Source organism: Thrips palmi, unplaced genomic scaffold (assembly GCF_012932325.1).
Source record: "Thrips palmi isolate BJ-2018 unplaced genomic scaffold, TpBJ-2018v1 HiC_scaffold_6, whole genome shotgun sequence".
NCBI classification, from domain to species: Eukaryota; Metazoa; Arthropoda; class Insecta; order Thysanoptera; family Thripidae; genus Thrips; species Thrips palmi.
In genome coordinates, this window is record NW_023144633.1 from 3360621 (window position 1) to 3383444 (window position 22824).

The 22824-nt window shown below is 49.0% G+C and overlaps 5 protein-coding genes across 8 annotated transcripts; 1 reads left to right on the forward strand and 4 right to left on the reverse strand.

Annotated features, from left to right (window-relative positions):
- Nucleotides 1–29: 29 nt before the first annotated feature.
- On the reverse strand, nucleotides 30–4591 carry LOC117651489 (ubiquitin-like modifier-activating enzyme 1). Its single transcript, XM_034395520.1, has one exon. It carries the CDS (start codon nucleotides 4405–4407, stop codon nucleotides 1279–1281), a length of 3129 nt encoding a protein of 1042 aa, XP_034251411.1. The 5' UTR covers nucleotides 4408–4591; the 3' UTR covers nucleotides 30–1278.
- A 382-nt stretch (nucleotides 4592–4973) lies between these two features.
- On the forward strand, nucleotides 4974–10469 carry LOC117651490 (E3 ubiquitin-protein ligase TRIM37-like). Its single transcript, XM_034395521.1, has 19 exons — nucleotides 4974–5205; nucleotides 5442–5707; nucleotides 5781–5991; nucleotides 6083–6399; nucleotides 6483–6692; nucleotides 6783–6962; nucleotides 7041–7155; nucleotides 7243–7406; nucleotides 7490–7844; nucleotides 7937–8039; nucleotides 8125–8197; nucleotides 8290–8423; nucleotides 8537–8630; nucleotides 8723–9024; nucleotides 9099–9241; nucleotides 9322–9371; nucleotides 9480–9601; nucleotides 9697–9766; nucleotides 9851–10469. Exons 1-19 carry the CDS (start codon nucleotides 5155–5157, stop codon nucleotides 9885–9887), a joined length of 2997 nt encoding a protein of 998 aa, XP_034251412.1. The 5' UTR covers nucleotides 4974–5154; the 3' UTR covers nucleotides 9888–10469.
- A 60-nt stretch (nucleotides 10470–10529) lies between these two features.
- On the reverse strand, nucleotides 10530–11207 carry LOC117651493. The gene is made up of 2 exons (XM_034395526.1): nucleotides 10994–11207; nucleotides 10530–10692 (listed from the first exon to the last, which is right to left on the reverse strand). Exons 1-2 carry the CDS (start codon nucleotides 11097–11099, stop codon nucleotides 10592–10594), a joined length of 207 nt encoding a protein of 68 aa, XP_034251417.1. The 5' UTR covers nucleotides 11100–11207; the 3' UTR covers nucleotides 10530–10591.
- Nucleotides 11208–12312: 1105 nt separating this feature from the next.
- Nucleotides 12313–19986, reverse strand: LOC117651725. 2 transcript variants are annotated; one of them, XM_034396030.1, is made up of 22 exons: nucleotides 19708–19986; nucleotides 19073–19171; nucleotides 18443–18588; nucleotides 18225–18365; nucleotides 17965–18146; nucleotides 17740–17889; nucleotides 17380–17674; nucleotides 16813–17016; nucleotides 16414–16636; nucleotides 16103–16338; nucleotides 15811–16029; nucleotides 15602–15740; nucleotides 15359–15525; nucleotides 14856–15055; nucleotides 14596–14785; nucleotides 14063–14525; nucleotides 13696–13986; nucleotides 13465–13613; nucleotides 13223–13390; nucleotides 12994–13142; nucleotides 12505–12841; nucleotides 12313–12425 (listed from the first exon to the last, which is right to left on the reverse strand). In XM_034396030.1, exons 1-21 carry the CDS (start codon nucleotides 19796–19798, stop codon nucleotides 12601–12603), a joined length of 4143 nt encoding a protein of 1380 aa, XP_034251921.1. In that variant the 5' UTR covers nucleotides 19799–19986; the 3' UTR covers nucleotides 12313–12425; nucleotides 12505–12600. The 2 variants fall into 2 exon arrangements, with proteins under 2 accessions (XP_034251921.1, XP_034251920.1); XM_034396029.1 differs by having other exon boundaries at nucleotides 13465–13616; nucleotides 19708–19985.
- A 337-nt stretch (nucleotides 19987–20323) lies between these two features.
- LOC117651938 (sin3 histone deacetylase corepressor complex component SDS3) lies at nucleotides 20324–22822 on the reverse strand. Of its 3 annotated transcripts, none has more exons than XM_034396556.1 (9): nucleotides 22613–22820; nucleotides 22214–22399; nucleotides 22041–22104; nucleotides 21844–21957; nucleotides 21532–21733; nucleotides 21260–21443; nucleotides 21070–21175; nucleotides 20901–20988; nucleotides 20324–20818 (listed from the first exon to the last, which is right to left on the reverse strand). In XM_034396556.1, exons 2-9 carry the CDS (start codon nucleotides 22347–22349, stop codon nucleotides 20726–20728), a joined length of 987 nt encoding a protein of 328 aa, XP_034252447.1. In that variant the 5' UTR covers nucleotides 22350–22399; nucleotides 22613–22820; the 3' UTR covers nucleotides 20324–20725. The 3 variants fall into 3 exon arrangements, with proteins under 3 accessions (XP_034252447.1, XP_034252445.1, XP_034252444.1); XM_034396554.1 differs by having other exon boundaries at nucleotides 21260–21446; XM_034396553.1 differs by having other exon boundaries at nucleotides 21070–21443; nucleotides 22613–22822.
- Nucleotides 22823–22824: the final 2 nt, after the last annotated feature.

Here is a 22824-nt window from a genome sequence, read left to right on the forward strand (position 1 = left end):
AATAAATAAAAAGTTCCAGCATGAAAGAGTTCAGAGATACTTAAGTCTTCTTTTATTGTTAATTTAAGGAAAACAGGAAAGTAATGAAAATAGTTGAGATAGTACACAAATGCAAAGTCATATCACGTTAACCATTAATACACAGTAGACATGTATATAAACTCAAGTACAAGCTTTACAAAATTTAATTTACTTAAAACAGAAAACCAAGCCTAGGTGCAAATTAACATTAAAATAAAAACCTGTATTAGTAACAAATATTTCTTAACTGATGTTCCAAGTTCACATACATAATAAAATTATCTAGTATACACTCTTTTAAATGAAAATCACTTTGAAATAATAGAGGGGACAGTCTTTACCAAGATGCTTTCACAATATCTTGTCCAATACGCGCTGTTGTCAGCATTTACATTTAGGATTAGTCTCAAAGGGAAGCAAACCAGTGACCAAAACAATTGATATTATCTGATAAGGAAAAACATCGAAATAGCTCTCTTAGATCTTTTAGAGCAAGGCTTGCAAGTTTAGAGATCTTATTTTCATTAACTGAGAAATATTAAAATAAGATGAGACAGCACAAAAGAAATCACATTTCTCTCTTCGATTCCACAGACATCCATCACAAAACCACAAGACTCCAACATGAAATCTTACAAAACTTCTAACCTATTGCTAACATTTCCCTCCCCAAGACTGATAAGATAATTTGCCCAGCAAAATATATTCCCACAAATCTCAATTACAAATACAGCTCCCTGCAAAATGATTAAGTTAACTTACATCACCTAAGCCTCAAAAATCACAACTAATCCACATGTTGCAGAACACGCAAGAATAAGGAATTCTTACTGACCGGGAAATGTTGAGTACAAAGGTTCCTAGCCAAAGCTAAAAGTAATACAGTGCTTAATCAAGACCAAAACAAATTTGCATCACCATCTAATAATCAAGGAAAAACTACAAACAGGCCAGTAGTAAAACAGAACTAGTTCAATCACCAATTTAAAAAAAATGAATCATTAATCAGGAATAATCATTAGAAAAACAAAGGCAGAGACTCAGAAAATGAATTTTACATTTACAGTAATTTTAATTAGGGTGGTCCAATGAATACGGACAAGAAAACACACACTTGTTCCAAATTTAGAGTTCGCGATACAAATGGAGAGTGGCAAGATGTAATTTTCACTTCAAACATTTCATGGTCCTTCAAAGAGAGATGTCAAGTCCCCACAAAAGGCGAGCAGAAAACAAGCAGCACCAGAAAAATGCAGCTTAGCGAGGAAGAGTGTACCTTACATAAGGCACTTCCACGTCGTTCCCTTCAGCATCATTGCAACAAAGTTCAAAGACTAGAGCTCGTACATGAGGCTCCAACTTCTTCTTAGAAACTTTCTTCACTACTTCAGACATTGGCAGTCCCATTCTCTCTTGACATTTGGCTTTCTGCATGAAGAATGAGTACAACATACACACACCCTGCGACAGCATGGTGATTTCAAGTTGGTGCTTCTCCTTGAAATAGTCAATAAACTCCTTCAGCGTCAGCTCTCCGGTCACTTCAAAGCGGTCCCACAAGGTCCACTCCTTCTCGTAGTACTTGTTGAGTGGAGCAGCAATTGGCTCAGAGAAACCAAAGAAAGGTAACGCCAAATTGACAAATCCATTCTTGAATGGCGTCAATTCCTTGAAGCCTTGGGCTAATTTGTACAGTTCCACACACACCAGACCAGCAACAACAGAGGTTGTAGTAGCAATAGCTGGGATGATCTTGCCAGCAATCAGCTTGCTCTTATGCCTGTCAGCTGGAGGAATTTTGTAATTGGCAGCTCGCAGATTTGATGCAGCAACAATGAAGTCCATGTGAAGGTTGGTGTCATCATCCTTTTCGAACTCAAGAGGAGTGATACGCAGATTCTTCAGTTCCTCAGGAGAAGGCAACTCTTTCTGAAGTGCTCCGATATCATGATCCATGTTGCCATTTGACATCTGCAACTGCGAGTCAGTGACAGCAATGGTGACGCCAGACCTAGGAGTGAATTCCGGCACAACAACATTAGCCACCATGCGTGCAATAACACTTTTGTCACGGACTTGAGGAACTCCATAAACTTCCGCCTTCAGATTAGCTGCAGCCCAGACATAATCAAGGTGAAGAGGGTCATTAATATCAAAAGTCAGGGGTACAGGGCAGCGCTTCGGACCTGACCAGAAAGGCTGGCCACTTGAGGTGATCTGGTCCGGTGGGAAATTGAAGAGGAGCTGACGAATTTGATTACAGTATTGGTCTTGCCAATGGTTGCGGGCCCAGGCAACACAGTCTTCAAAGGAGTTCGGTCTATCGGAGACCAGTGCTGTCTTGACACTTTCCAATACTTCCACAGGCTGAACTCCGGGCAGTCGGAGAGAACGCTCAACAAAGCTGGGATCTTGGACGTACTGAGCAGCATTCTCAGCAGCTTGACGGAACAGGCCTTCAAAGTTGTCACGAGCCCACTGAAGAGTATGCTCAATGGCATTGGGGAAGTTCTTCAAGGTGCAAATGGGAATGCTCTTTTCTGGTGGGTCCTGAGAAGAGCTGTAAGATTCTGTGAGGAATGGCACCACAACTTGGGTGTTTCCCTTGGTGCCGAGAGTGCCAGATTCAAGTAGCGGCTTACGGTAGTAAACACACCTCCTGTCCATGTAGATGCGGGCATCAACATTGTCCAAAGCATTGGCCACACCATCAAGACTATCAAAGAATGCATCATCATAGGTCTTCTCTGTTTCAGGGCCAACTCTGTTTTCATGTGCGACAACATTCATAGAGGGGTTCATCCGTTTGATAACACGGGCAGCGGTACCAGACTTGGGCCTCTGAACATCATGAGGTCTGAATAAGAATTGACGGTTCAGATTAGACTTCTCAATCAAATCCATGTCAGTGACAGTGACTTGACCGCCATCAGCTCCTACACCAATCATGGCGAAGTTCTTCAGAAGTTCACAACCGATAGCACCTGCTCCAACAATGAAATACTTCAGGGAACCAAGCTGTTTCTGGAACTGTTGACCAAACACCATAATCTGTCCATCATAACGGCTTCCAATAGCCTTGGCGTCATCTTCAGTAACACCTGCAGGTGGAATGCACTCAATGGCATCGAAGTACAGCCACTGGTAAATGGGATGGAACTTGCCACTGCATGCCTTCATAACTTCCTGTGCCACAATACCACCAATAGTAGCGTTCAAAGGATTCAGGCTTCCCCTACACACCTTAGCGAACTTGCTGAGAAGATCGGCGTTCAGTTCAGCATCACTTCCACCGTCAGCGGCCAGCTTGACAAACTCTTCGGCATCTGCGTTATTCCAGGGGTTGGGCAGTCTTCCATGCTGTTCTTCAAACTTGTGCAGAGTGGTGTATGCCACATGAAGCTGAGCAGGATAGTCAAATTTGCCAAAGTCTGTCATGACAAATTCAGGTTCCTTCAGGGCATCCTTGAAAGATTTGAAGTTAACAGATTTGGGCATCTTAACTTGAGAAACGATACCACCACGGACATACTCTGAGAAGTTCTTGGTGTCACCAATACTGAAAGTGTATGGGCCCAAAACTTTGATCTTCATGGGCTCACAGCCATTTAGTTCTGTCATGCCTTGAACTTCAGAGAAAGTAACATAGTCACCATCTTCCAGACCATGTCTAGTGTCGTCCAGACATGTCACAACACCTTCAGCATCACGTGATACACTAGCAATCATCGCTGAGACTGGGCTCTCACCTGTCGTGTCGACGACAGTGAAGTTGGGTCCGAAGTCGCAGAAGATTTGTGCAAACACTCCCCTGGTGTCGGCAATGATGAGCGCGATGTCATTGGCATGAGTAAACTCAGAAATACGAAGCTGCTCACTCCGTGAGCTCTGAGTCAGCACCACCACTTTGAACTTGCTGAGGAAGTCTTCGGTGAGAGCACCAGTGTAGGCGACAGTAGGCACATAGGTGTTGAGCTCTGACAGCTGCTGGTGGCATGCTTCGGCACGGTTCTTGCCAATGTCAGCCTCCGACAAGTAGAACTGGGACGACAAATCCACAATGGAGCACGCAGCATCGTCGTGGAGAGTGACCGACTTGACTCCACCGAGGATGACATTCTTGGCTACCTCCACACCCAGGCCACCCATCCCTGAGATGAGGACGTCCGAGCTCGCCATGCGGCGCATAGCATCGTGGCCCAGGACATACAGCTGCCGGGAATACAGACCCTCGTCAATTTCCTGGCCGGAGCTCGATGATCCATTTTTCGCCATGTCTGAGAGAGACGTTGAAACGGACTTCGCTGCAGTGGAGTCTGCTGAAGCAACTTTCCGCTTCTTGGCTGGGGGATCAACGGAATTGTCCACCACTTCTGCACTATACATCGGACACAAGAGCCGTTGTATCAGCTATCCTTTTTTTTCTACAAAGAAGTCACACTTGGAGGACCGGGGCGGTGACCGCTGAATTCACCAACTGCGCCGCTGAACGCCGCTGGCAAAAGTTGCGGATATTGGCGATTTGTAAAATGTCTGACTAATGCCAATGCCACTGCCTTGCAAACATTCGAGAAACTTGTGAAACTGTCGGCAACTATGAAGGTCAAGCGCACACACCAACTCGCACTAATCTGTCAGTAAGAGGGTGAAGTTGACATAAAAAATGATACAAAGTTCGATTTTTTACTTTTCCTTTCTTGACAAAAACCTTCATCAATTCCATTGATACACATTTCATTTATCAATGGATTATTAGGTCATTTATTTGACTTTGACAGTTGTTTTGGAAACTCCTTCTACCAACTGCTGTATAATGAAATCCCTAGCAGCTGTGAGATTTCTGGTTTGAAAAATTTATTTTACAATGATGTTGTCTGCGAAATTTTTTACCTATATTTTTCAGATTGTTTTGATGAGCTGAGCTCCACGGTTTCTTGGACTTATCATCCAAGCATAGGGACTTTACGTTTTCACCACTTTCATTTCTGGTGGCTGCCTTGGCCTATTCATTGTCATGTCAAAACAGTTCGAACAAAGAACCAAAATTTAAATTTCCAAATGGCCTGGTTGACTCTATGATGATTTCTAAGAAACGCTCTTATCACTGAAAGCTCCTTATTTGCGGTCAGAAGAATGTCAGGCAAGGACAAAGGAGCTAGAAATGATGACGAACACAGCGTTGAGGTTAGTTACCATTGAGTTAGTGTCAAATTATTTCCCATCTCGTCAAAGAAACGATTTATTTTAGATCTTGGCAGAATGACAGGATTTGCCAGTATTTTCCTTGAATACTTGTCTGAATTAAAATGCCCCTTAGCCTGTATACTTGATGGCAGCCCATTATTATGTGATTTGTGTCACTTCCCCCTTTCCCATTTATTTATTTTCTCATGTGTTTGTGCCTTCATTTTTGTTTTCAGACATTGGCAGAAGTCTTTCGATGTTTCATATGCATGGAAAAGCTCCGTGATGCTCATTTGTGTCCTCATTGCTCAAAACTCTGCTGTTATGTTTGTATCCGTCGATGGCTGACAGAACAAAGATCTCAGTGCCCTCATTGTCGAGCTACTCTCCATCTTCATGAGCTGGTCAACTGCCGATGGGTCGAGGAAGTTACTCAACAGCTAGATACTTTGCAAGCGGCTGGTTTCACTACAACAAGGGGCGCTGACAATGAGAGGGACAAGTATGAAAGAACCCAGTTTTTCTTTTGATATATTTCTCCTCATCATTCACTAAACCTGATGTTATGAAAACAGGTGTGAAACTCATCAAGAAAAACTATCAGTGTTCTGTTGGACATGTCGGTGCTGTATTTGTCATCAATGTGCCCTTTGGGGTGGTACACACTCAGGACACATGTTCAAGCCCTTGGAAGAAGTTTACGAACAGCACATGATGCAAATAAAAGTTGAAGTGGCCAGACTTCGGCGGCGGTTGATGGAACTGATAAGTCTGGTTCAAGAAGTGGTAACTATCCCTTTTCCATTTTTAATACTGTAACTTGTTATAATGGTTTTTGTGATACATATGATCAAATTGTATTTGATGTTTTGTTCAGGAACGTAATGTTGAATCTGTAAGAGCTGCCAAGGATGAACGTGTACGAGAAATTAGAAATGCCGTTGAGCTAATGATTGCAAGGTTGGACTCTCAGCTTAAAGCCAAGTTGCTGACGTTAATGGGGCAAAAGACCTCTCTGACACAGGAGACTGAACAACTAGAAGCCCTCCTTCTGGAAGTGGAGCACCAGTTGCATAGCTGTACCCAATCAGAGTTAATAGCTAAAAGTCGAGATATGTCCAGAATGATACATCAAGTCAGAAAGAAGCCAATGGCTAGTTTTGTTACAGCTCCTGTACCAGCAGATTTCCAGAGGTAATCAACATTTATGGCACCATCTGAACTTGCCTTCTAACTGGAAACTGTTTTAACTATTTATTTTGCATCCTTTTTTACAGTGAAATTGTGCCAGGTTATGATAGCAGCACGTTCACCCTGCATAACTTCACTCAAATGCAGCACCAAGCAGACCCTGTTTATTCTGCTCCTCTTCATGTCAATGGGTTGTGCTGGCGCTTGAAAGTGTATCCAGATGGCAATGGCATTGTTAGAGGGAATTATCTGTCAGTTTTCTTGGAGCTGAGTGCTGGCCTGCCTGAAACTTCCAAGTATGACTCAGTTTTACATGATAAGAAGAACGTGAGATACTTTCAACGTGGCCTTTAAATAATTAACCAATTAATCTGTGTTTCTTATAGATACGAGTACAGAGTGGAAATGATTCATCAAGGTTCAAGAGATGCTAGCAAAAATATTGTTCGTGAATTTGCTTCAGATTTTGAAATTGGTGAATGTTGGGGCTACAACCGGTTTTTCCGTTTGGATCTTCTCGCCAGTGAGGGTTACCTCAACACAGAAAATGACTCTCTTATATTAAGGTATGAAATCTTCATTTTTCTCGTGGAATATCATACTGTGTTTGCACCACTAATTTTTTAATTACATTAACTTTTCAGGTTTCAAGTCCGACCACCAACATTTTTCCAGCGCTGTAGGGATCAACAATGGTACATTAACCAAATGATCACTGTCCAAAACCAGTATGTAGCACAAATAAATGAGCTAAAAGAGGTGAGTCTTCCTTTTAGTAGTAAAATTAAATGTTTGTAACTTGAAAGGCATGGAATTTTACAGTAAAACTTGTGTCTGTCTCTGCAGCGTTTGAGTATTGAAATTAACCGCAATAATGCATTGACTGCTGCTCGTGGTTCCTCAGAAGCCTCCCTCAGCATTGCTGAGCCTACCAATGCTGTTGTAGCGGGACTTCAAGCCACTCCTGCCATTTCCGCCACTTCGCTCACCTCTATAACAGGAAGTACCAAGTATGTCTCTGTTGTTTTATTCCCTTTGCAGCTTATGCTTATTCCAAGTGCATACCTCACTTACAAATATTTTCTGCCACCAGACAAAATTCAAAATCAGCTCAACCGCGGGAGGAAGGTTCAAACAATCAGCCAGCTGACCCTAGTTGTACTGGAGCTGCATGTGTTTCTTCCTCTTCCTGTGGACCTGGAAGAACACCTGTCAAAAGCAGCTCTATCATAGCAGCTCTTACTCTAGCTGACACTGAAATACCAGAGTTTCCTCAAAGAAAAGAACATTTAAAGCTGGCCAGTGGAAAATCTTCTGAAGGTATCAGAACAATGCCAGCCCAGCAGGTGGAGGCCCTTGGAGGAAAAGCTTCATCCGCATCACTGTCATCCTCTACTTCAAATGTAGCTGTCAGTGCAGTAAACAGCCCTGAAAGTAGTGATACTGAGGTACTTTGCGTCTTAGTTTTATTTTTGTAGATGATGCATAATTATTTTTTTTACAATTGTTATTTGTTTTTAATTGTTATTTCTTTTTTCAGGAAAACAGTGATGGCGATGATGTGGTTCAAGTGGAAACATCACAATGCACAGCAGAAGATAATTCCAATGATGAGAATGATGTTGATGATGAAACTATGTCTGGTGAGTGATCACTCACTTTTCAAGGTAACTAAGGTTCAGAGGCCATAACTATAGACTTGACTACAATGTTGTTATTTTTTTATAGGTGACAATGATGTTGAGTTTTCAATGGCTCAAAGATTATTTTATCGGGACCGTGACGCAGATCAATCCTTTGGGTAGGTACCAATAATTTTCCTTTAAAAAAGTTAATCCTGAGTAAATTCATTTTTTAATATCTTTGTTGGGAATCCTGTCTTATGTCTTGCAGAGGAAGAGCAACAACTGACAGCCTGGAAGATGAGATAATGTTGTTGCATCTGTTTGAGATGCAGGATAGAAATAACTCAACAAACCCTTTGCCAGAAAATGCAGCATGGACTCCAAGAGTGTACAAACCACCAAGTATGATCTTTTAACTGACCTTCAATAAGTTTAATACAGTATCAGTTGAGAATAGTATTTAGGCACGTCCTTTAAAGACCATTTGTAACCATTTGCTTTCTTTCCTCCTTCAGTTGGATGCCCACAACTAATGCCTACAAGTGATGTTGTCAATACCTTGAACTTGGGTCTCTTAGATTATGCTGCTGTCTTTTCATCCCCATCAAGGTACACCACATGTGCTTTTTCAACAGTAGCAGGCATTTTATGTCAGAAATAACGAATTGTTTTAATTTTGTATGAACTTTTTATGTTTATAGGTGTGCCACTAGACCTAACAATGGTGGTGAACCTATGTCATCAAGTGTATCTCCAACTGCCATGCGGAGTGACTCCAGTATTATTTCAAACCTGCCAACGGGAGCTGCAAGCAATGCAACCAATATTCCACCTTGTAGAGCTGTGATCAACTCGTCCAATGCGCTGTCTGGTAACTCAGCCAGTGGTCCAGCTAGTCTTGCTAGCATGTACAACTCCCCTAGTCAAGCAGGCGCATCTCTACCACGAGTGGATTCAGGGGATAACCGTCCCACATCTGATGCCCATTTGACTCCTCCCAAAGGTACTTCACTTCTTCACGTCTTCTTTACCACATGTTTTTTCAGGTGCTAATGTTTTGTTAATTCGTCTGTTTAGTCATGCTGGGAAGTTCTCGGTCCCTCTTAAGGCCTCTTCGCCACAACCACACTTCAAGGCGTGGAGCTCGTGGAGGATCAACTCACTCACCTGTGACCTCACCAAGTCACAGCCACTCAGGCATTGAGTGGACTGAAGATGAGGTAAATCAAGTCATAGATGTAAAATTCCCCACCAGCTATTGACTTCCTGCCTTGATGTGACAAATGTGCTTTGTTCTCAGGCATTTGATCTGCTGTTAGACTCCTTGCGGCTTCCTTGTGTGAAATTGAGGTGTGTATTTTAATTAGTAGGTTCTAAACTAAAATTCAAACAAGATCATTAGTAATTATTATTATTATTATTATTATTATTATTATTATTATTATTGCATGTTGTTAGGGAACTGTCAGAGGCGCGGGATCAAAGCCCCTCCCCACCACGTCAGTCAACTCGACAGCCTCACAACCTTCCCTTTTCATGGATGCCTTCATCACTTCCCCTCTACTCAAATCTCAAGCAAGGTAAGCCTAATTTTCTTTCTTCGTTAGCAAATCTTTTAGTGACTATCAGCATTTTTTTTTTTTTTGTAACATCCTGATTTTGTGTTTTATATCAGCTCAGAGAGATGTGAGTCTTCCTCAGGAAGGTGACAAGGATACATCAGATCAGCCAGAAAAGGATGAAAGGTGAGTTAAATTTTCTTCAATCGACATCTGTTATCAGCAATCAAGTACCAATGCTTTTTAGTCTATGATTATTTTCTGTTACAGTTCCCCTGATGATAGGCCACCCAGTGCATCACCTTAATTCTTCTTGTTTTAAAAACAAATATCAACTACTGCCAATAGACTAATCTTTTTTATGTTTTTGTTTTGAACCTATTTAAGAGACTGCTTCATGTTGTTTATTTAATAATTGCTCACAGCTAAAAATCCATTCCTGTTTAAGAACCTAAGTACTCCCATTCAATAATTACTTACGTGTGGCTTCATTATTTTAATGATGAAACAGTTAAGACAATATCATTCATTAATTTTTTCAATGTAATTTATTTCTGTCAGTCTAATTCTAGAGGGTATGTTTTAGTTTGATATTCTAATGAAAATGGGTGAATACTGGTTTCTCAAGTGTTCTGTGGTTCTGTTTAGACTTATTGATTCTTGTATCTTGTGATATATTCTTTTTTTGTGGTGAATGTGTGATTCAAAAATTTAGGTTCTCTTCCTGTGATTATCTATGTGCGTCTTTTTGCAGTACTTTGGTTAAGATGAGCAATTTTGTTTAAATGATTTATGTTTAACGTAGTTAAAATGTATTTGTTGCCCAAATTTTGTTACTACAAGTGTAATTTGACTTTTTGAAAAAAAAAAATTATTATTATCATTATGATGACGGAAACAAATTTGTGCATCCTCATGTGAGTCCCTGGGACAAGTTAATGAAGGTCCGTTAACACATTGATTTGTTTTATTCATCCATTCCGTTTGTTACTGACTTCTCAAACTTAAGGTTCACTTTCCGCCGCCGAACTTGGCATTGTTTGGGTTCAGCTGCTCAGAATGGTTGTCCAGGTCGGGCTTCGATCCGATGCCGTGATAGCCACTCTTGCAGCCTGGAAAAAAAAGGGGACATTTTGAAAAGCAGTTCAATTTCAGCTGCCCTTGGCTGGAATCAACTGAGTGACTTCCCCTTTTAATTTTAAGTAGTAAAAAAAATTATGCATTGGAACATTATTGCAGTGTAAGGAACAGACATGCAGTTAAAGTAAAATTTAGGTCTGGAGAATCTTTTCAAAACGTGTATTTGGTTTGGAAACAGAATTAAATTTAAAGGTACATGCGCCATTTATAAGATGGGGAGGGGGGGGCGCCTAATGTCGAAAAAAAAATGAAATGTGTTCGAGTGTGCCTTACCTGGACCTGAAGGCTCGTGGTCAGAGTTTTTCTGGTCCGCCTTGTTGGCTTGAACTGCCGCCGCAGCCTTGGCCGCCGCAGCCGTTTGATTGTCCTTGGATTCCATGACGCCTGGAGGGCCTGGAGCACTTGCAGACAGAAGAGGCCGGTGTCGACTGAGGAGGATCTCGAACGGGTGGCGGTTCGGAGTTCGAAGCGACTGCCGAGCGACTTTGGAGCCAGCCGCTTTATACCCAGCGCGGCCGGAAGGAACGGGTATTCCCTAACAGCAGGCACTTGAAAGCAAAGCGAAGCTTTGCGTTATTCCCCAAAGTCACCCTCGATAACATGTCGTGTCGGTCTGTACCACGGATCAAGAGCGGAACCAAAATCCGTCGCCCTAAATCCGTCGCCCTGAGGGAGACCGAAGGGACGAGGTGGCCGTGCTACTTTCTAGGCGACGCTCTGGGAAGGGCGGGGGTGGGTGTGTAAAGGTATGTGTACCTCAGGGCAAAAGGCACTTGGAGGTCCTTAATAAATTGCTGCTAAAGGGCATTCCCCGACCGTCACCCGATTGGGAACGCTGGGTGCGCCGCAATCAATATTATCTCTGAGCGTGGAGGACACGGTGGTATTCCCTTCACAGAGTGGAATGACAACTCCAGAAATAACCAAATCAAATAATGTTTATTAACTACATAGCGATCTCAACATACTTCCCAATTTAATACAACAGTTACATGAAAAATTTTAACAATATACAGGTAAACTCCCAGGATAAATTTATACGCAACACCAAATTACAACAAATAAATACAAAAATCAACATTGTTCTTAAAACAAATAGAACTACGTAACGATCATCATACTTCCTAATTAAATATAATAGTTTCGTGGAAAATTTTAACAATAAACAGGTATACTCCCACATCACCAAATCACAATCAATAAATAAATAGATAAATACAGAAAACGAGATCGTTCCTCAAATACGGCATTTTAACGTCACCAGCCGTTCAGTTGCGGAAAAGGACCAGGACTGAGGCAAGGAGCAGCAGGCCGAGGGCTGAGGGGGCGCGCGAGGACGGCGTAGCCTGCGACGGCGGCATGTAGTCGTCGTTGGGTGTCTTGCCGAGCTGGCGCGTGAACACCAAGTCCCGCACGCGCACCAAGTCCTTCTCCTGGGTAGACGCCAGCGACTGCAGCTGCAAGGGTGTCACCGCGGCGGCCGCCACCGGGGACAGCACTCCGAGGTGGTCGCCGAGAGCCTAAGGGCGGAGCAACACAGTCAGAGGGTGGGGCAGTCAGTGCGGCACAAACATGGAGGGAAGGGTACGCACCTGCACTTGTTCGGGCGTCATGCAGGCCACCGCGCTGGCGGCAAGCCCGGAAACGGGCTGCTCCACCTGGTCCAAAGGTTTCCGTAGTTCCTGAAGCTGCTCCGGAGCGAGTCCTGAAAACGTATCAGAAGGGCGTCAGAAAGGCGGCGGCAGTGGTTGGTAACATTTTGACAGACGCGGCGAGAGCCTCACCCGCCACGATGACGCCCAAGTCCCGCACGTCCTCGGCCGTCCACGAGGAGAGGTGCCCCAGAGCCGTGTCCGCCACCGCGGCCGTCGCCAGCTCCTTCAAGCAGGTCGAGTTGCAGCGCGCGCCGACTCCCTGGAGGCTGCGGGCCGCGTGCTGCAGGGCGCCGCGCCGCGACAGCAGCAGGCGCTGCAGGTCCACGCGCAGCGAGCACGCCAACGGCCCCAGCGCCACCAGCAGGCTGTCCGGGTCCACGTCGCCGGCCGTCGTGCCACCAGCCGTGCCGGCCACCGTCCGGAGCTGCGGGTTCTGGAGCTCCAGCTGCGTCGCCACCGCGTCCAGCTGCACACACGTCACGTCAAGCATGAGCCCGCGCGGCCAGCTCAGAGTTTTCGTCGCTCTGCCTCTCGCACCTACACGGTGTGGCCGCGAGTGCGAGAGGGGCAGAGCGACGAAGACGAGTCTCGGCGTCAGTCTGCTGCACAGGCACTCACCACTGCCGGTCCGTCACGTGGCTGCCGACGACGCTCAGCGTGTCCAATACGTTCTCGTGAGCAAGGCTCAGGTTGAGTCGAGGCACTTCGTCCACGGGCATGCCCTGCACGAGCTGGCCCATGTCTCCGAGCCAGTCCAAGCGCTGCTTCTGCAAAACCAAACCAAGTCAGACAAAATCCCGATCCCGCGCCTGGCTGAGGGGAGTTTCGTCGCAACCGCGTACTGCACCTCTGGTATCTTGGTCCAGAAGTCCCTGGCGACGCTCGCGCCGAGGCGCACAGCGCCCAGCTCCTCCACGCAGTCGCTGACCTCCGAGTCCAGCATGTGCTCCGGGTCGCTGTTGACGATGGCGAGCGAGGAGGCGGCGCCCAGCACGCGCAGCGCGTCGCACGTCACCTGGCGGGGGAAGACGAAGGGGAGGTTCAAACACTGTGGGGGCTGCAAGGCGAAAGCTGAATGGCCGCACTCACCTGAACCTGCACATCGCGTGAAATCTGGTGCTCCATCTCGTCCTCCGCGGCGTCCGACCGCCGGCGTCGCACCTTGTTCTCGGCCAAGACGGCCGCCTCGGGGTCCTCCAGCCCATCCTGCCCCTTCCGCTCTCCAGCGACGGCGGGGACTGCTGCCGGACAGAAGCGAAACCCAAAGTAGACTCGCAGCGTGGCCTAGTGGTTCGACGCCGACCCCCAGCGTCCCCTTACCGATCGTGGACACGTTGGCGGCCGCCAGGGCCTCCTCCTTGTCGGCCAGCTCCGCGCTGTACTTGGCGGTGGTGGCGCTCAGGTTCAGCTGGCCACCGGACGTGCTCTGGTTGGGGTAGAGGGCCGTCGTGAGGGCGGGAAGCGAGTCCACCGACTGCGGCGCAGGGGTGCCGTCGCTCCTCTCCGACGCGCGTTCCGTCAGCGGCGACGTCGCCGACGAAGTGCTGGGGGCCGACGTGGACTGGCTGACGTCGGACTCATCCCACGATTTTAGCTCGGGCAGGCTCGCCGCTGCAAGGAAGTAACGTCATTAGACACTGGAAGGTGTTGAGGGATAGTGTACGAACGTGAAATTGCTTGGGCTTACCCGCGGTCGGCACGGTGGAGGGGCCGTCCGTGGTCCAGGCAGTGGTCGTCTCCGCAGCGCTCGTCGTGGAAGCGGGGTCCTTGTCCACGATCACGGTCTTGGGTGGCTCCTGCGGGACGGGGAGCAGCGTGGACAAGGCGCTGACCAGCCAGGGGTCCTTGGACGTCAGGAAGTCATCGAAGTTGCCGAAGGGGTCCTCCGTCGTGGTGACCTCCGTGGTCGTGGTGGTCGAGCTGGTGGTGGTGGGCGCCTCCGTGGTGGTCGTCACCACAGCGGCCTGCCGATGGTGCGAGATGGCGAAGTGCGGGCGCGAGCTGCGCGGCATGAGGCGACGCACCAGCTTGTCGGCGTCCTCCACCGTGTCCAGGAGCCACTGCGCCGCGCGCAGGTACAAGCGCGCGACACGCCGCACACTCCAGTAGTACGAAGACTGCTCCTCCGGGCTCAGCAGCGAGCGGCACACCTGAAAAGCAAAAGCCCCGGGTTCAAATCCGCAAGCCCATTAATTTCACCCCGACCCGAACACGACTCACCTCGACGAAAGGCCGTGGCTGGTCGCTGCCGGCCACGCCGGTGGGGCGGTGGTAGACGGTGCGCTCGGCCAGGGTGTCAGCGGCGTCGCGCCAGTTGGGCATGCGCACGGTGAGCAGGACGTCGCCGGGGAGGGCAGCCATGACGTCGCCGAGGGCGGCCACCACGCCAGCGGACCACAGCGAAGGCGAGCTGCGGCAGGGCATGACCAGTATGAGGGGGGCGACGACGCGGAGGCTCGGCGGAGTGGCCGAACACTTACCCGAACGCGCGCACCGTGAGGCGGTGCCAGGCGTCCCTCTGCTCGCTGCCGCCACACACGGCCAGCGACAGCGGCCTGCCCGCCCGGGCCTCCACGAACAGCTTCCACGCGTCCGGCTCGATGGCGGTGATCACGTCGGGGGGCAGGAACATGTGCAGGTTGCCGAGCGCGAACAGGCACCGCGGCCCCACGGAGCGCGTCTGAAAGCAAAGCTAAGGTCAAGGCCGCGCCGCCGGAGGCGCATCGACGCACCGGCGAGGCACAGTGGGCCAGAAGACCGGCGGAGGCGGCCAAAACTCTAAACGCGTTTCGACCTCCAGAGTCGCTAAATGGGCCTCGAATCGAACGTGTGACCCCACCAATGGATTGCTCTCCGAACGAGGAATCCATTGGTGGGGTCACGCGTTCAGCCCGAGCCCCATTTAGCGACTCTGGAGCTCAAAACGCGTCTGGAGTTTTGTCCGCCTCCACCGGTCTTCTGGCCCACTGTGCGAGGGGCTCACCGCTCGGTACAGGTCCACGAGCTGCAGCGCGAACTCCCGCAGGCGCTCCAGGCTGGGCGCGGCGGCCAACAGCTCCTGCGGCGACAGCGAGCCGATGGACGACAGGATGAGCTTGGCGTAGTGCGACTGCTGGATGAGACCGGGGCGCAGTGCAGACAGAAGGTAGCCTGCGGTCAAACAAAACGGTTCAAGCTTCACATCCAGTCGGCGCGGCTGCCTTCCGGACGGGCAGAGTGACAGTACCTCCGAACGCTTCGATGTCGCTGGGCTCGAGGACCTCGATGAGAGGCACGTCGGGGTGGTACTGGCGCATGCGCTTCTTGATCGCGAGGTAGTCCTCCATGGCGCGCTGCAGGCAGTGCTGCAGCCTCTTGGGGAAGGCCTGCGCAACCCAAGGCCCCCAGTCGGAACATGTACTCAGAGTTAAAACCGGCGGGCAGCAGCACACTCACCACGCCAGCCTCCTCGACGCGGCGGTTCAGGGCGGCCACGATGACGGGGAGGTCCACCAGGTCCATGGCAATCACGTCAGCGCAGGTCAGGCCCAGCAGCGCGCCGCGCACCAGCGGCCTGTCCGCCGCCAAGAGAGTGTCCGACGTCCAGACGACGCTCCCTGAAGAATTTGACGACGAAGCCAGCTCTCGGCGAGCGGAACCCAACACAGCAGACAGCTGTAAAAATCAAAATCAGGTCACTTAAAAATTATTAAATTTAAACGGTCTGGGTCTGGTTCGAAACACAAACCGTATCCTGGGGCAAAAACCGCAAGTGCTCCTCGATGCCGTCCTTCTTGTTGAGGTGCTGGTCGATCCACATCCCCAGGTCGAAGATGCCCCGCGACCTGGCCACGGGCGCCTTGGTCCGCGACAGGGCCTTCTCCAGGGCCTCGCGCTCGGCGGCCACCTCGCGAGACGACACCAGCGCCCAGAACTGCCCCGGCGACGGATTCCGCAGCACCGCCTCCAGCACCTTGGGCTCGGCTGGAAAAGAAGCAGTGGTCAGAACTCCGCACCCGCAAGGTCTGCAGCCTGCAGCCGAAAGCAGCAGCTTCTTACAGAGCGAGGCACGCATCTTGTTGAACAGCACGGAGGCGCGGCCCAGGTTCGTGGCGGGCAGGGACTCCAGCAGGTGGTTCATCACGTCGTTGCTGACGGTGGACGTTCTCAGCGACGCCAGCCTGCCCGTGCTCAGTGCCAGCGTCAAGCCGTGCAGTCCTTCCAGGTCCTTGAGTGGGCGCTGCAGGTCCAGGAACTTGCCGTTGTTCGTCAGACACCGCGCCTGGGGAGAGACAAGCGATGCAGAAGAACGCCCGGTGGGTAGGCAACCCTGCCCGTGGAGCGCACGGGTGCGCGCGCGCGGCCTACCCGCCATTACCATTACCATTACGGGCTAGACCACACATGATCGTATGCCGTGGCGCTTGCACCCGACAAACAAACTGATGGGGTTCGAACCTGGAGCGACGACAGCTTGTACGTGTCCAAGGCAGTCAGGACGTCGGCGGGCAGTTGGTGCTGGCTGTAGTTGGCGAGGCGGTCGGCCCTGATGAGGTAGGCGAGGCGCCCCACGTCCTTGATCCTGCGCGCCCACGTGCCCGGCGCCCCGGCCTCCTCGATGCGCCCCTGGATCACCATGGTCGCCACCACCTGCTCCAGGACCTGCGCAAACAGCAGCGTCAAGGCCCTGCCCGTCTCCCTCGCACTCATGGGGCGTCCCGTGGAGGTGCGAGAAAGACACAGCGACGAACACGATTCTCGGAATCGGTCTGCTGGGTTCGAACGCACAGTGGGCCAGAAGACCGGTGGAGGCGGACAAAACTCTAGACGCGTTTTGAGCTCCAGAGTCGCTAAAAGGTACTCGAATCGAACGTGTGACCCCACCAATGGATTGCTCTCCGAACGAGGAATCCATTGGTGGGATCACACGTTCGGTTCGAGTCCTGTTCAGCGACTCTGGAGCTCAAAACGCGTCTACAGTTTTGGCCACCTCACCGGACTTCTGGCCCACTGTGCGTGGCCCACCTGCTTCAGGGTGGGCAGCGAGGCGCGCGACGTGTCCGCTGCCGGCAGGTTGCTGAAGTCCGTGTCATTGGCCAGGAAGCGCTGCAGGCCGGCGGGAGAGAAGTCCAAAGCCCAGCTGAAGAGCTCGTTCATCTCCAGCGAGGACAGCGCCGCCGTGGGGTACAGCTTGGCCAGGAAGGCGCGCGTCTGCAGCTTGGTCAGGTGGGACAGCCTCGTCAGCAGCCGCCTGTCCGTGTCCACGAACTGCAAGTCGGCGATCTCGTCCGGGGTGGCGCCCGCCCACAGCATCTTCAAGCTGCACAAGGACACATCAGTTGTATTCGTTGCAGTGGCGTTCCTTTCATAACTACAAATACTCACCCGTCGGTACCCGAGTTGATGAGTTGGCCCTTGCCGGAAGCATCGTCCTTCTTGAACATGGTCATCCAGACGCGCTTGGTTTCCGGAGACTGCGACGACCAGGACGGGTCGTCGGGGGACTCCCAGGGGTGGTTGCGTAGCCGCATCAACCTGCGGCAAAAAAAAAAACTCGCATTCTGGCTCTCGCTCTCATGGGGCGTCCCGGAAAGCTTCGCGAGGGCTTACATCTTGGCCGTGCGCTCCGAGTCCAGCTCGGCGAGGTAGCCCGGCGGCAGCGCGGCCAGCAGCGGGCTGCCCACCATCGCCAAGTCCATCGAGTGCTGCTCCAGCTCCGGGCCCCACCAGTGCACGGTCGACGCAGCGATGGCGGACTGCACCCCGAGACTCAGTCCAGAAGTGAGGCCGAGCTGAAACGGGTGAAAGCACGCCGCGGATTAGGCAAAGACGAAGAGGTCGAGGAAGAGGGCGCCGACGGGGAAGCCTACCTCTCTGATGAACCGCGTCCGCTTCTCGTTGTCGGCCAGGTCCAGCGCCGTCAGCACGGCCTTCGCCACCACGACGTCCTTGGGGTGCTTCCGGATGATGGCGCTCAGCGCGCGGGGGGCGCTCGTGGACAGGGAGCCGGCCTGCAACCGAGCGTCGTGAGTGGCCAGAGGGGGAAGTGCGAAAAAAATAGGAAAAAAATAAAAACCACTTCACACACCGATAAATGGAGCAGCAGCAGGACTGGGATGTCCCCCATGACAGCAGGGCTAACGGTGCCAAAGTTCATCGCAGCGGCCGCGGTCCGGAACTCCGGAGAGATCTTGTCGCTTTTCAGGAGGGCATCCAGGCGGGGCGGCAACGAGTCTGAAAAAAAGTAAACAATATTCAGTGGAGAACAAGCTGGAAAGTTCATAAAATACACAACTGAAAAATTAAAAACATGAATTTTATCAGCCATGCAAACCCCTCACTTAATCATCTGAGGAAACGTTTGTTCATTCGCCAAGCCAATCTTTCTCCCATTTATTCATTTTTGTTAGAGCATTCATTCATTCATTCGATGTGGCATTGACCTGAACATGTTCATTCGTACGGTCATTCATTCTTGCACCAATTCATTCATTAATGAATTCATTCGGTCCTGCACTGATTAATTCACTCATTGATTCAGTCGATGCTGCATTCATCTGGCAATATACTCATTCGTTCATTCATGCAAGTACTCATTTATTCATTAATTAATTTATTCAACTCATCCATCCACCCGCTCATTCATTGATCATTCATTGCACTCTTTCATTCCGCTCACTCATTCACTCTCATTCGGCACGGCGCAGTGTTACTGTACCTCCGGGGGATGTGCATGGCTGCACTTTGTCGCCGTCCGGGTGATGCTGGAGACTGCAGCTGGGCGCTTCGGCGGGGTCTGACGGTGCGGCCGCCTCTTCTACGAACCACAAGAAACCACCAAGTTCAAAGACAGCGAAAACCATCCCGCCGGCCAGAAGGCAGCCCAGGAGGCCGCGCAGACTGTCCTCGGCGGACGTTCTGCCCCGGCGGCCCCGGCGGCCTCGGCCCGGGCCGGCCGCTGCAACAGGCGAGTGCCCGGCTGCAAGGCGCCGCGCCGCCCCATGACCCCCGGAGTCGTGGTCACAGGGGAACACGAGCGCCTCGGCGTCGTGGCTGGTCATGGCGAGGGCGAGCGTGCCAACCCGCAGTCCCGGCACTGTCGCGATGTCCCTCGCAGCCACCCGCTCCAACCGCCAGCGGTGCACCGCGGGTCACTACACCGTCGGTAAACACGAACGGCCTGGCCGGCCGGCGGCCCGGTCAACGGCGGCGGTCGGCCCACGTGGTCACGTAATGTAAACAAAGCCCGGGTCGCGTAGTCGCGTTCGGCGAAGGCCGTCCTTTCCGAGTGTCGCTGCGTCGCCGCGTCGCCGTACCCCGTGCGTTACGTAGCCAGTAGTCCGTAGTGCTTACCTGTGACGGCGATGAGCGACGACGCGAGCAGCAGGGCGGTCAGGGCCCCGGCGGCGGCCCCTCGAGCGGCCAGGCCCCGGCTGGGCTTCATGATGCCCTTCACGACACGCAGGCTGCCGAAGGCTGCCGCACTGGGCGCACTGGGCGTCGGCGTTCTCGTCTCGGTCCGCGACGGTCAGCAACTCCGCCAACTGTTACGGTTTGATCCTTGGCTGACGGCGAGGTGCTCCGGTGGCCGATCAACGGAGCCGACTGACAGGCACGTCGTGCTGAACGCGCCGCAGCCACACTGAGCCGGCGAGGCGCGGGGGCGTTCGAAAACGGACGCGGCGACGAGGAGGGGGTGGGAGGGGGCGATCCGGCCACTTCGGACGCGTCCTGTGATATTCACAGGTAGTGGTGCACCCAGTGGCCGCAGGGGAGGAGGGCGCCATCGTACGTGCACGCGAGCCGCCTGGAGGTAGGCCACCCTTCCTACGCCCCTGCACTGTGAGTATCGAATAGTTTTTACCTCCATAACAGGCCTTTTGGGTTGTAAGTGACCGATACCATACCTCAGTGATTTTGTTTTTGATACAGATTGGTGTGACATAGGTGAAAACATTAAAACAGGCAGTTGTGAGCTGAAACTTCTATGAATTTATTTTGAATGCAACTGTTCTATAATCACAATTAAAAGTGAAACAATGACAAGAGTTGGCATTAATTCACCTGTACTGGCTACAGACAAAACAAATGTAGGGATAAAACTACTACATCTATAAGTTCATTTGAGCCTAGACAAGGGAAAATTGATAAAAAAAATTGATTCTTTCGAATAATGCTTAACAGAAATCAACAATGGTAGACAGTTTTCAGCAAAATGGTACATAAACCGTTATAAAACAATAATCATTTAAAAATCATTCACTTATGCTAACAAATACAACGAAGTGGAATTTAAATAAATAGTGATTACAAGGAAAGATTTCTCATTCAGATATAAATTTGTACTCTGGTCAATGAGACAGTCAGGATTTTAAGACGCTCTCCTCTTGATAGAGACTTTCCCTCTAATCAAGTAAACCAGAGGAATCCTTACTTTTGTGTTATCCAGCTTCTTAACGTAGATCTGAAAAGAAAACATTTATATTATTCATAGTTTAATAGATGTAATACTCGTGTGAATAAAAAATGGGGCGTAAATTACTTACAACATCATTGCCAATAGCTGAGATGTTTCCAGCAAATCGTGGCATGTCTTTGCCTCCTTCAGCATAAACAGGTTGACCACGATGGAACCTAAAAATGGTATAACAATTTAGTAAATAATGATAATCATAAAAAAAAATCATTGAATGAACCAAACGGAGCAAATCCTACCAACGACGCTCGTAAACAAGTTTTCCATCTTCAATTCGAGTATCTTGGTTTGAACTGTCATTCATAGGGGATGGGGGTCGATTCACAGAAGAGCTTGAGAACATATCTGAGACAACAAACATTTTATCAGAAAACCTTCTTGAAAATCTATAGGATCCACTTCCACACACCTCTGTTAGCTTAAACTTACTTGGCTTCCTTAAACTATTTTGAGTCATTTTACTGCCCCTAATAATAGCTTTCAAATCTGAATCAATTTCCTTATCTTCCAGAGTATAGTTGACTTGTGCTGGAGGTGGCTTTCTCCTTTTTTCAGGCACAGGGATGGGATCATTTGGTCTCCGACGTAACTTTCTTGTTACAGATGGCTTAACCTGCTTCAGCAAGGATGAGAATAATAATAATAAATATAAGCCAAATTGTTTGCTGGGAAAGTGTGAATAAGGACAAAAATTTATATACCTCCATTGGATCCCCTGTCAGTTCCATTGTGTGCCTCTCAGCTTCCACTTGTTTACGGCGCTCTTCTAAATCAGCGATTAAATTTTCCCGCAGCTCTATTTTCTTTTCCTCAAAATCATTTGCAGCTCCTCTCTTTTCCACAACATAATCTCTTTCAATACATTCAATGGAATAATCTCGAGAGATAATATTCAGGCGTAATCTGCAAAAACAAAAATAGTTGCATTTTAAAAATATAATTAGTCTCCCAATATTAGTAACTTTAAACACTCAAATGTCCAAGTACGCCATTCAAAGATTGATTTATCTCACCTTTCTTTATAATTAGCTTCGAGTTTCTTCAGCTTGCGGTTGTAATCTGGATGACTGCCATCATTGAGTTGTTGAAGCTGCTTTTTGTAGCTAGCTAATTTGTCTCTGTACATTCTGGGGGGGTAAAAGGCACATTGTTATCAAAAAATGTAAAGCTTAAAGTGGTCAATAGGCAATACTGTAGCATTCCAACTTACTGCTCTTTTATTTCTGTATATTCTTCTGGTTTTCCCATTTCTGATTCACTTGCCTCTTCGGTATCTAAAGAAAACACATTGAATGAGATTGAATTGAGTTTAACAAGCATGCTCATCTTTCTGTGCATTAATAGATTAGAAAATAAAAGATGATGCATTATAATTGCAATTACCTTCATCACTTTCATCGGGTTCTTCATTTTCACGCTCCTCTTCCAGGTCATCGTGGTCGTCATCAAAGTCATACTCGTCCCGTAAGAATACAGAATTTGCCGGGTAAGCATTACCATGATTGCTGTACGTGGTCATGCTAATGGTTAATGATGTATTCTATGGTTCAAGAAAGATAGTGAGGAATCCTGATAAAAATAACAAACAATTGTAGGTTAAGTCAAAACATAACAATGCACATAAAGTATCTTAACAAGATGAAAACTTAAGCAAATTAAAAATAATGGAAGCCGAATTAAAAGAAATATGCCATTCAAATTGAAAATTGATCAATATATGAAAATGGCACAATTGTTACAAGATGCTACAAATAGAGGCTAACATTTGTTTCACGTACTTACCCTCAAACCGCAACGTTTTCCGGATTCAAAACCTCCAATAAGACAAGAAAGATTTATTTCATCGCCTGGAATCCCCACATTTTCCAGAGGGACGAGGATTCAAGAAAATAAGCCAAAAGAAAGTTGGGCTACAGATTGTAGTTTACGTTGGAGTTGTTTATGTGGGTACGTTCTTAATGTTTGGCGTGCCGACGAAATTGTTAGTGGTCATT

What these genes read in the sequence shown, in the direction of transcription:
- LOC117651489 (XM_034395520.1), bottom strand. Translation starts at nt 4,407, where the DNA reads ATGTATAGTGCAGAAGTGGTGGACAATTCCGTTGATCCCCCAGCCAAG.
- LOC117651490 (XM_034395521.1), top strand. Translation starts at nt 5,155, where the DNA reads ATGTCAGGCAAGGACAAAGGAGCTAGAAATGATGACGAACACAGCGTT. An exon ending in GGCCTGCCTGAAACTTCCAA is followed by an intron (nt 6,693 to 6,782) that starts GTATGACTCAGT and finishes TGTTTCTTATAG; the next exon opens with ATACGAGTACAGAGTGGAAA. An exon ending in CAGCCAGAAAAGGATGAAAG is followed by an intron (nt 9,767 to 9,850) that starts GTGAGTTAAATT and finishes TTTCTGTTACAG; the next exon opens with TTCCCCTGATGATAGGCCAC.
- LOC117651493 (XM_034395526.1), bottom strand. Translation starts at nt 11,099, where the DNA reads ATGGAATCCAAGGACAATCAAACGGCTGCGGCGGCCAAGGCTGCGGCG. An exon ending in CCACGAGCCTTCAGGTCCAG is followed by an intron (nt 10,693 to 10,993) that starts GTAAGGCACACT and finishes TTTTTTTTCCAG; the next exon opens with GCTGCAAGAGTGGCTATCAC.
- LOC117651725 (XM_034396029.1), bottom strand. Translation starts at nt 19,798, where the DNA reads ATGAAGCCCAGCCGGGGCCTGGCCGCTCGAGGGGCCGCCGCCGGGGCC. An exon ending in GTCGCTCATCGCCGTCACAG is followed by an intron (nt 19,172 to 19,707) that starts GTAAGCACTACG and finishes TGTGGTTCGTAG; the next exon opens with AAGAGGCGGCCGCACCGTCA. An exon ending in TGCTGCTGCTCCATTTATCG is followed by an intron (nt 18,366 to 18,442) that starts GTGTGTGAAGTG and finishes GCTCGGTTGCAG; the next exon opens with GCCGGCTCCCTGTCCACGAG.
- LOC117651938 (XM_034396553.1), bottom strand. Translation starts at nt 22,349, where the DNA reads ATGACCACGTACAGCAATCATGGTAATGCTTACCCGGCAAATTCTGTA. An exon ending in ACCCGATGAAAGTGATGAAG is followed by an intron (nt 22,105 to 22,213) that starts GTAATTGCAATT and finishes TGTTTTCTTTAG; the next exon opens with ATACCGAAGAGGCAAGTGAA. An exon ending in CTTGTTTACGAGCGTCGTTG is followed by an intron (nt 20,989 to 21,069) that starts GTAGGATTTGCT and finishes TACCATTTTTAG; the next exon opens with GTTCCATCGTGGTCAACCTG.